The sequence below is a fragment of the Saccoglossus kowalevskii genome, chromosome 4, assembly GCF_978046115.1.
Source record: "Saccoglossus kowalevskii chromosome 4, keSacKowa6.1, whole genome shotgun sequence".
Taxonomy (NCBI): domain Eukaryota; kingdom Metazoa; phylum Hemichordata; class Enteropneusta; family Harrimaniidae; genus Saccoglossus; species Saccoglossus kowalevskii.
In genome coordinates, this window is record NC_140644.1 from 5220395 (window position 1) to 5232474 (window position 12080).

At 38.9% G+C, this 12080-nt stretch overlaps 1 protein-coding gene and 1 long non-coding RNA gene across 2 annotated transcripts in view; both read right to left on the reverse strand.

Annotated features, from left to right (window-relative positions):
* The window catches only part of LOC100367134 (uncharacterized), a 42029-nt gene extending 30440 nt beyond the window's left edge, over positions 1 to 11589 (reverse strand). The window contains exons 1-3 of the mRNA XM_002737981.4: positions 11548 to 11589; positions 11399 to 11435; positions 10170 to 10252 (exon numbers count right to left, since the gene is read on the reverse strand). Of these exons, the coding sequence (XP_002738027.1) occupies positions 10170 to 10252; positions 11399 to 11435; positions 11548 to 11582 (155 nt within the window). The 5' untranslated portion in view covers positions 11583 to 11589. The remainder of the gene's footprint in view (positions 1 to 10169; positions 10253 to 11398; positions 11436 to 11547) is intronic.
* On the reverse strand, positions 5868 to 7079 carry LOC146746211 (uncharacterized). Its single transcript, XR_014929138.1, has 2 exons — positions 6910 to 7079; positions 5868 to 6031 (listed from the first exon to the last, which is right to left on the reverse strand). It is a non-coding gene; the product is annotated as an uncharacterized LOC146746211 (long non-coding RNA).
* Positions 11590 to 12080: the final 491 nt, after the last annotated feature.

The window sequence follows — 12080 nt, forward strand, 5'->3', positions numbered from 1 at the left end:
TGTTTGAGTATAAACCCCTCCGGGAAAACGGCAAATTGACGAAAAATTGGAGGGGGGGCTTATAAACGGAAAACCTTTCACGAACGATAATTTATGCTAATTTATTCATAAACAAATCGCCGTGTGTATGATACTAGAGTGTCTTCATCGATTACGGTAGCATCGTCCAAATTAACTTGAGGATCGACCGTTACGCCCCAGGGTCACTAATCTCTCTTGGGTGCGTTTACTAAGTGGAACAGCATTCGACCCTGCGTTTCATGTGAACATTGGTCTGTACGTTTTGGGGAAACAACTTCGGTCGGGGTATGTATGGGTACCTCAAAAGCGTATTTGCGAGTGCGTTTTGCGTGTTGATCTGCGTGTTGGTTCTGCGAGCACGCAGATGCCGTATTGATCAAGTCTACATGTGCTACTGATATAAATGCAATCTGTTACCTAGCAATAAAACTTGTTTTCAGTGATGAATATATGAAGGTCACGACAGAAAGAACTTAAGCAAGAAGGCAGGCCCATGTTCAAAGTTAACCAAGCCATTATTTATTGTTTTGTTCTTACGAACGATACAAGTATACCGAAAGTACTCAATTTAATGTGGTACGATGGGAAATGACTCAATAGTTAATTTAGTAACCAATTATTATAGTCAGGAAAAATTTGTAAAAGTGGAAATTTTGTATACATTTTGTTAAATCGTGGTCAACAAGAGAGGTTCTATGAAATGCGAAGGAATTATCGTATAAAACAAAAAATGCCATGTCAGTCAACTGGGACAGTCTACGTTTAATGCTGAGGATATAAATCTAAATAAGTTTGATTGTGATCGGTATTTAAAAAAAACACAAATCATTTCTTGGCGTGATTTAGGTGTTGTTGAAAGACCACAATCTAAAGTTTGCATCTTGAACCTGTTGTCTATTTTTGATTGACAGGCATGGGTGTCAACAACACGTTGACACTTTCGTTCAGCAACTAATTCGTGAATCTGAATTTTAAAAACGACAGGTGATGTAATGGTCACCGGCGTAATAGATACCGAATTCAGTGTACGCCATAATAAACACAGACTTTACTTATCTGTCACTAGTCACAAAAGAAAAAACATTTTTTTTTACTAATACACAAGTTACAGACGGCATTCACGCTACATGCTTTTTCAACAGATTATTTAAAATGATAAAAGGTCAAAATGATGCAAATTTATCTACACACAGTGCATTTATTGTACAAACGAATATAAAACAGTATCGCAATATGAAAATCACAAGTTGGCTACAGGCACAGTCGCTTTCACATGGTTGCGGGGTTTCATAATTTTGACATCGCAGCGCGGTGCCATTCAACCAATGTCGGTAAGCATTGCCTGCACTGTATCATTCAACCAGTGTGGGTAAGCATTGCCTGCACTGTATCATTCAACCAGTGTGAGTAAGCATTGCCTGCACTGTATCATTCAACCAGTGTGAGTAAGCATTGCCTGTACTGTATCATTCAACCAGTGTGAGTAAGCATTGCCTGCACTGTATCATTCAACCAGTGTGGGTAAGCATTACCTGTACTGTATCATTCAACCAGTGTGGGTAAGCATTGCCTGCACTGTATCATTCAACCAGTGTGAGTAAGCATTGCCTGCACTGTATCATTCAACCAGTGTGAGTAAGCATTGCCTGCACTGTATCATTCAACCACTGTCGGTAAGCATTGCCTGCACTGTATCATTCAACCAGTGTGAGTAAGCATTGCCTGCACTGTATCATTCAACCAGTGTGAGTAAGCATTGCCTGCATTGTATCATTCAACCAGTGTGGGTAAGCATTGCCTGCACTGTATCATTCAACCAGTGTGGGTAAGCATTGCCTGCACTGTATCATTCAACCAATGTCGGTAAGCATTGCCTGCACTGTATCATTCAACCAGTGTGAGTAAGCATTGCCTGCACTGTATCATTCAACCAGTGTGGGTAAGCATTGCCTGTACTGTATCATTCAACCAATGTCGGTAAGCATTGCCTGCACTGTATCATTCAACCAGTGTGAGTAAGCATTGCCTGTACTGTATCATTCAACCAATGTCGGTAAGCATTGCCTGCACTGTATCATTCAACCAGTGTGAGTAAGCATTGCCTGTACTGTATCATTCAACCAGTGTGGGTAAGCATTGCCTGCACTGTATCATTCAACCAGTGTGAGTAAGCATTGCCTGCACTGTATCATTCAACCAGTGTGAGTAAGCATTGCCTGCACTGTATCATTCAACCAGTGTGGGTAAGCATTGCCTGCACTGTATCATTCAACCAGTGTGAGTAAGCATTGCCTGTACTGTATCATTCAACCAGTGTGGGTAAGCATTGCCTGTACTGTATCATTCAACCAGTGTGGGTAAGCATTGCCTGTACTGTATCATTCAACCAGTGTCGGTAAGCATTGCCTGTACTACCGTATTACCCCGGGCACGCGCCCAGGGGCCTGAACATACAAAATCGGGAAAAATTGGGGGTGGGCGCTTACGCGAGGACCACCCCAAAAAAGATTTTAAAAATTTGTTTTTGTGATCGTATGATAAGGTCAAATAAAGGAATGCTTTCGTACACTTTGTACACGAACTTATTTCTTGATTTATGCGAGGTTTCAATAAACGTGAGCACTCGGTCAAGAACTGTGGGAACACTAAGACACAGGGTCGAATTTCAAGAATAAAACTTGTTTTATGTTAGCGAATGAAGTTGTATTACTCACTGAAATTGTCTACAAAGTATGGTAAGTATTGTAATCAATGCACGGTTACTTTTTTAGTACCGGTAACCGTGATCAGTGCAAGTCGAAACGGCCGGGAAAAACTACCGCTTGTAATCCAAGATGGCGATGACCTCATTAGCATAATTTTGTTCACGCACGTATTGATACATCGCATCGTAATTACTGAAGAATAGCAGACAGGGTTATGAAACAAATAAACCTTTTATTACTGATGTGAAATGTTTACAAACTATTGTGAATACATAAACATATCCAAATGGCGATACATAAAAAACTGAAAATAAACTCTGGTCGACCTCATTAACATGATTTATTCACGCACCCACACTCGTGACAAAATTACAAAAATAACGATGATGCAACAAGTTCCCATCGTCGGCATGCCTCATTATGGTTATAGTAATGAACTTGAGGTCGGCAAAATGTTTTTTCTTCAACGACAGAAAAATAATCCACATGCTGTGATGAAGGATGGAAAGAAAGTAGCAAGTTTACGACGTGATGTCTCAAAAGTGCTAGCTCCTGTTATGGATTCACAGTCAGCGAAATGCTACGTTTTGAAACCAAAGCTAAGTGCTTCAAACCCCCGGTTCAAACCACTCACCAAGGTATGGATCGTTGCAATATTGCAATATTGGATTCATCGTGAATGAAGAGAAAGCAGAACGTGTGCGCCACATGCTGCGTGGTTCATCTTACGTCGTTAAGTTCCAATGAGTTTTTACGTAAAAACACAAACAAAACAGCCCTTTTCAGGGCCACCACACATTCCAAAAAGAGAACTACCGTAACAAACACACTATTTAAATAAATCGAACGCGTTCGTTTTTGACTAATAAAACTTTATTGTTGACCCCGTTCTTGGCTAAAAATCACCCTGGGCGTTTAACCGAGGATGTCCCCAACATGTAACTTTTGTGAAAACAGGGGGTGGGCGCTTGCCCAGGGAGGGGCGCGTGCTCGGGGTAATACGGTATATCATTCAACCAGTGTGGGGAAGCATTACCTGTACACGGTACGAGGTTTTACCCAGAATTCAACACGTTCTGTACCAACGCATATTGCTATGCGCAGAACTGAAATTCTGGCATCGTTCTGCGCAAAAACCGTTTTTAGCGCTTGAGTTGTTTCCGGGTTCGCCTTCCATGTGCTTATCGTGCGATTTATTGTACCAATATCACATTTTCTGGACGTATTCCTACACAATCATGCTAAGAGTATCCAAAAGAGTCAAGCAGGCAAGTTTAGTCGCAAAATTACGTGGGAAATTGGCTTCAACTGCTCACTCGATCGCCGATGTTGTCCGTCGGCACACAAGGTCGTTCGCTTTCTGAGCTTTCTTCCGAGATTTTGACTCGAATATTCGGGTTTTGTTGCTTTTTTAATGACAGTGATGACTATAGTTCACAGTTCGAGAAAGTTAAAACGATGTGCTCACTTCGAGTGGTTTGTAGGCGATTTTATGCTATCACGCCGAATGATTTGTTCGTTATGGGAATGACGGCAAGCTCTATTGCCAGCCGTGCTTTTCACAGATTTAAGCTGATGAAGGCGAGATCGCTCGTTGCTAATGAAATAGGGCAACTTTCCGATTTGATCATTCAAAAAGGGCCATCTCAAGTAAGACAAGTGGTGAGAAATTTGCTGGAAAATTTAAAGGGTCACGAATGGGATGATTGAAAGAAATATTTGGAAGTCTCTCTTGCAGTTCTATTTAGCACGAAAAGATCAGCAATTTCTAAGAAAGCCACTGGGAGTCGAGCCTACATCAGTAAAATCTTAAATCAGCACCAGGCAGTAGGTGAAAAGTTGTCTGGATTTGATGAGAGTGCCCTTTGGCAATTACGATTAAATAAAGATAAAACATTTGCCAAATCAGTATTATCTGTATCATTTTTCAAGGAAGCCATTACATCAGATATTCTGCCTCCTTCTGTTAAATTGGCTTTATTAGCAGCACCATCTTCCCAGAAATTAGATCAGACTACAAATGACACTAAATTATGGAATGATTCTGAAGCAGAACACATATTTATCCATCTAGGGGGCGGTCTATCTGAATCTGACAATGATGGTTTAGAGAAATCTCTGAGAACACAAGAAAATGTTTCAAGAATTCTCAAATTAACCACTTTGTGAAATAATTTGAAACGGTTCCACACTATGGTGTCAGAAACTGCCTCTCAAAATAAAAAGGGCTGGTTTGTTCATGATATTGAAGGCCTGGTTTGGAGAAGTGTCCTCAACATATTGACTGAAAAGAAATTGGATTATGACCTTGATGATGAAAATGAGAGACAGAAGTTAGAAATAGTTGTAGGTGAGGGTGGCCACACTTTCCAAGATTTCAAGGGAGTGTCCCAAAATTTTAAAGTATTTGCCATCAGTGGTGCTATAAAATATAATGGTAATGAAGTATAGAAATCCAAATCCAGTCTTCTGATGCAGGCCGCATTCCATTTGCCATTATAAATGCCCCAGAGAGTGATGCACTGATAGAAGTTGATATTCTTCCTGTTCTGGCATGCACTGAAAAATTTGCCCAACATGGTATAAAGGGGATGAAATACTGTAGAAAACTGGAACAAGATGAAAAGTATAAAAGTTTGGTCTTGCAGTGAAAGAATACCAGTTTTTTCTGCAATTTATGTTTGGCTACAGTTCATAAATGTCACAATCCAAATCATGAATGGGATATGTCTATCACTCTTGCGGATATGAATTCATGGGCAGAAGAAAAAAGTAATGGTCAGAGTAATCATCCTCTTATAAAGTATGACCCCATAAATGAATACACTATGGATCACCTTCATGTTAAATTGAGAAACGTGGGTAAACTAATTGACAAGCTCTTCAACGAGGCTCAAAAGATCGACCAACAACTGGAATTTATACAAAAGTTTGCAAGATTATCTGAAGATCAAAAACATGATGTGAAGCAATATGAAACAAAACTGGTCGACCAATTTGATACCAAGGTTGAAATTAATGAAGCAAATCATTCAGCAAAGTTACTTCAAGTTACTAAAAAGGATGATCTTAACAAACTTGATAAGAAACTTGAAGCAGCTTCACTAGCATTTGAAATAAAATACACTGAACACACTGAAGTGAATTTGTTGGATTCTGCTGAATCACATTTTGAAATTTTATTTGGCACACACAAGGAATACAAATGCACACTATGTGCATCACATCTCCATGTTGTATATAAAATCAAGCCAGGTATCACTCGTCACATGCAAACTGTCCATGGTAAGTTCAGCACAAAAAATCTGAAACAAAACACAAGATGCATTACTAATCTCAATATTTAATATCAAAAATCTGTCATAATAATAAATTATTATTTACACTTGGTAAAACTATTCCAAAGTCAGCCTAAATTGTCAAATTTGTAATGACACTATTTTCTATGAAGTCTTTGACTGTAAAAAATGGGGCATGTGGAGGGGGCCTGGCACATTTTCTTTGAAAATCATTTGTTATTAAACTAATCTCAATATTTAATATAAAAAATCTGTCATAATAATAAATTATTATTTACACTTGGTAAAACTATTCTAAAGTCAGCCTAAATTGTCAAATTTGTAATGACACTATTTTCTAGGTATTAATTCTTCAACTTCAAACACATCAATGTGTGTCAAGTTTACTGGAGAAATGGGGCAAGTGGAGGTGGCGTGGCACATTTTTTTTGAAAATCATTTGTTATTAACTATATTTAGTATATTCTCACTTTAATATTACATAATTTATTATGAATAATATGTCAGAAAATAATATTGAGAGAAACGAATGAAATGCATTGGTATCAAAAACAGATACATGGAAAATGTTCATTTTATCCCTATACCCATAGTATCTCAATAGTGTATATATTATCTCAATAGTGAATATATGGTATGCAAATTAATGACAAAATACATTATGACACTTTATTCACTACTCCTATGAGGGACATAACGTGTATATGGTTGATCTACAATGTACATATCGTTGTAAAGCTCTCGAAATCCCCAACAAAATTACGTTTTTCATTTTCACGACCAGCATTTTTGCAACAAAAAAGGCGCCAACAATTGAAGAAATCGAACGTTATTTTCTAAAAATTGCTTTTTTTTTGTGTAAAACGTAAAAAAAAAGGACTTACCGAACGTAACTTTGTGAGCGGCCATGTTGACAATCCATAGGAGGCACTCTCGCGGTAATTCTAACATAACAGTGAGAGGAGTAGGCCAAAAACCACCAAAAATGCAGTAATTTCGCATAATCAATTATAGTCTATAACTATTTATTGAAATGGTTAAAACGATCCGGGTAAAAAACTTTAAATACATAAAAAAAATGAGAATTCCAGTATCAAGTTGGGAATGAGGCTGGTGGGTCAATTGAGGTCATAGAATGGTAATAGCGTGTATGCTAGTTTTTCTTTCAATTTGAAATTGCGCCCTCGTTCGGAGATAAAGTGTATATTGGATGGTACAAAACGCATTGAACTCTGGGATATCACATTTGCCGTGCTGTAGTGTATGATTCAACCAGTGTGAGTAAGCATTGCCTGTACTGTATCATTCAACCAGTGTGGGTAAGCATTGCCTGTACTGTATCATTCAACCAGTGTGGGTAAGCATTGCCTGTACTGTATCATTCAACCAGTGTGGGTAAGCATTACCTGTACTGTATCATTCAACCAGTGTGGGTAAGCATTGCCTGTACTGTATCTTTCAACCAGTGTGGGTAAGCATTACCTGTACTGTATCATTCAACCAGTGTGGGTAAGCATTGCCTGTGCTATATCATTCAACCAGTGTGGGTAAGCATTGCCTGTACTGTATCATTCAACCAGTGTGAGTAAGCATTGCCTGCACTGTATCATTCAACCAGTGTGGGTAAGCATTATCTGCACTGTATCAGTCAACCAGTGTGGGTAAGCATTGTCTGCACTGTATCATTCAACCAGTGTGGGTAAGCATTGCCTGCCCTGTATCATTCAACCAGTGTGGGTAAGCATTACCTGTACTGTATCATTCAACCAGTGTGAGTAAGCATTGCCTGCACTGTATCATTCAACCAGTGTGGGTAAGCATTGCCTGTACTGTATCATTCAACCAGTGTGGGTAAGCATTACCTGTACTGTATCATTCAACCAGTATGAGTAAGCATTGCCTGTACTGTATCATTCAACCAGTGTCGGTAAGCATTGCCTGCACTGTATCATTCAACCAGTGTGAGTAAGCATTGCCTGTACTGTATCATTCAACCAGTGTGAGTAAGCATTGCCTGCACTGTATCATTCAACCAGTGTGGGTAAGCATTGCCTGTACTGTATCATTCAACCAGTGTGAGTAAGCATTACCTGCACTGTATCATTCAACCAGTGTGAGTAAGCATTGCCTGCCCTGTATCATTCAACCAGTGTGGGTAAGCATTGTCTGCACTGTATCATTCAACCAGTGTGGGTAAGCATTGCCTGTACTGTATCATTCAACCAGTGTGGGTAAGCATTGCCTGTACTGTATCATTCAACCAGTGTGAGTAAGCATTGCCTGCACTGTATCATTCAACCCATGTGGGTAAGCATTGCCTACACTGTATCATTCAACTAGTGTGGATAAGCATTGCCTGTACTGTATCATTCAACCAGTGTGAGTAAGCATTGCCTGCCCTGTATCATTCAACCAGTGTGGGTAAGCATTGTCTGCACTGTATCATTCAACCAGTGTGGGTAAGCATTGCCTGTACTGTATCATTCAACCAGTGTGAGTAAGCATTGCCTGCACTGTATCATTCAACCCATGTGGGTAAGCATTGCCTACACTGTATCATTCAACTAGTGTGGGTAAGCATTGCCTGTACTGTATCATTCAACCAGTGTGGGTAAGCATTGTCTGCACTGTATCATTCAACCAGTGTGGGTAAGCATTACCTGTACTGTATCATTCAACCAGTGTGGGTAAGCATTGCCTGTACTGTATCATTCAACCAGTGTGGGTAAGCATTACCTGTACTGTATCATTCAACCAGTGTGGGTAAGCATTACCTGTACTGTATCATTCAACCAGTGTGGGTAAGCATTGCCTGCACTGTATCATTCAACCAGTGTGAGTAAGCATTGCCTGTACTGTATCATTCAACCAGTGCGGGTAAGCATTACCTGTACTGTATCATTCAACCAGTGTGGGTAAGCATTGCCTGCACTGTATCATTCAACCAGTGTGGGTAAGCATTGCCTGCACTGTATCATTCAACCAGTGTGGGTAAGCATTGCCTGCACTGTATCATTCAACCCATGTGAGTAAGCATTGCCTGTACTGTATCATTCAACCAGTGTGGGTAAGCATTGCCTGCACTGTATCATTCAACCAATGTCGGTAAGCATTGCCTGCACTGTATCATTCAACCAGTGTGAGTAAGCATTGCCTGCACTGTATCATTCAACCAGTGTGAGTAAGCATTGCCTGCACTGTATCATTCAACCCATGTGAGTAAGCATTACCTGCACTGTATCATTCAACCAGTGTGAGTAAGCATTGCCTGCACTGTATCATTCAACCAGTGTGAGTAAGCATTGCCTGCACTGTATCATTCAACCAGTGTGGGTAAGCATTGCCTGTACTGTATCATTCAACCAGTGTGGGTAAGCATTGCCTGCACTGTATCATTCAACCAGTGTGGATAAGCATTGCCTGCACTGTATCATTCAACCAGTGTGAGTAAGCATTGCCTGCACTGTATCATTCAACCAGTGTGGGTAAGCATTACCTGTACTGTATCATTCAACCAATGTCCGTAAGCATTGCCTGCACTGTATCATTCAACCAGTGTGAGTAAGCATTGCCTGTACTGTATCATTCAACCAGTGTGGGTAAGCATTGCCTGCACTGTATCATTCAACCAGTGTGGGTAAGCATTGCCTGTACTGTATCATTCAACCAGTGTGAGTAAGCATTGCCTGCACTGTATCATTCAACCAGTGTGAGTAAGCATTGCCTGCACAGTATCATTCAACCAGTGTGAGTAAGCATTGCCTGCACTGTATCATTCAACCAGTGTGAGAAAGCATTGCCTGCACTGTATCATTCACCCAGTGTGGGTAAGCATTGCCTGCCCTGTATCATTCAACCAGTGTGGGTAAGCATTATCTGCACTGTATCATTCAACCAGTGTGGGTAAGCATTGCCTGTACTGTATCATTCAACCAGTGTGAGTAAGCATTGCCTGCACTGTATCATTCAACCAGTGTGAGAAAGCATTGCCTGCACTGTATCATTTTATATAAGGCAATAGGTTGAGATATAGGTTAGATTTCAACTTCAATTCACACATGTTTTTCCCAATCATTTGTGCCACTGCATACAGCACTCCTTATAAAATACAAAAATTAAGAATACATGTAAAAGAAAAACTTACTAGTCTTGTGTGCCAAAGAAGAAAATGAAATGTACAGGCTTCTTGCCAGTAGGTTTTTTGACATTCTTCATGGGTCGTACAACCTTCAGATGCAATAAAAAAAAAGATACAAATATTACATAGCGGTGAGCACAGAATAATAGAAGACATCTACTGTAAATCCCTTAATTTTGCATGAGTGAAATATTTCAGATTCACCGAAAATTGAGAAATTTAGCAGCAGAGAACATTTCCATAATCACTGAGACAAAAAGTGAACACAATTTGAATGACTTTACTGTTATCGTAACATTGCGAGCTTGCTGTATTTGCTGACTGGTTAGCTCTGAGTGTTAACTGATTTGAATGGCTTATTGATAATTAAAACATGCACACAGTAAACATCATTTTTTCTTTCTTCAAAGGTGACTGCAAATACAAAATAATAAAAATGCATTGTGCTGTTTATAACATTTTGCATTTGAACTTGAGTTTTGTCTAGTGGAAGGGGTTTGTTTACGTCAATCAACACTGCCTTTTCATTATTTTTCATCAAAGAAATACTGTACAATGTGCTGCAAAACAATAATTTATGACAAATCATAATTTAATTTGATATGTATCAAACAAGAATAATGAAACCTCATCGAAAATGCATATGCAAGTTTTCACTAATGGCAATGTCTAGTACAATGCAACAAGACGTCAGTTTAGATTTCAAAACAATTATACCTTCAGTAGGTAGCTTTTGGGTGTTTTTGCAAAATGCTTCGTTTAGTAATGGATTTAGTTGAAGAATCTCTCTCGTTCAAAGCAATAATTTGTGCTTGTACAGATAGAAGGATTAAAAATTATACTGAAATTAGACACCAAATGTACGTTTAGGTTTATTATACACACAATGTGTTAAAATAATTCCAGACTAATTAATAAATCGTGTTCAATGGAAAAGACCGCAAAATGACACCGTGTGTTTCTTACTATCTTTGTTTTGCAAAGTGATCATTGTTTATAATCAAATGACCCATCATTTATTTTCGACGCTACTGGTTCGGTTAACGGCTGCATTCAACTCCTTTGCAAAAACAAACGACTAACGAAACAGGGCTATATATTGTGTCGAAATCGATTCGCACATACGCAATAAAAACTAAAAACTGGACGTTTGATGAGTACAAAAACATGCAGACACACGCTTCAAAGAATTATGTAAACGCGCGGCATGTGCATATTGTTGTTGTTCTGCTTACCTTGCCAGGCCAGGCCGGAAAACTGCTCAATTTAGCCCTGAAATAGAAACATTATAGTTAATAAATATCCTGAATCCAGTCCGGTATTTTTTTTATTCCCGGTAATGCGAATACAATAAGAGATACCGTTTAAAATTGTCAAAACTCACCACACAAGATCACCCAGATTGAACTTGGCCGCCATTTTGGACGCTAGTGAAGAGCGCCCTCATTCGACTACTACGAGTTTACGTTTACGTCATTTTGAATTTCAGACTCGTTCACTTGTTAAATAGGGGTGCGAAGGTTTGTCATAGCTGCGCATTTATGAACAAAAATTTCAAATTTGCTTACATGGGAACGTACCGAAAATGAAAGTTAATATAAATAAATAATAGAAATATTAAAACTGCACAGCTTTATCAAAAATATCCTTTTATTAGCTTAAAATTAAAAAGATTATCAATTTGAGAACAAATCATTTAAATATGACTTATTTTACTGTAACCATAGACATAGCCCTGTCATTTACATACACATATACACTACTAATTGAACAAATACTGTAACTTTATTTTCACCAGAATAATATTAAAATCAGGGAAAAAAGACTCTCAATCAAGTAAGCTGGCAGATGCATTCTGTTCACACAGCAATTATATATAAGTAAGCAGGTAAGTGTTAGCTAATTAGTGCACAGCTG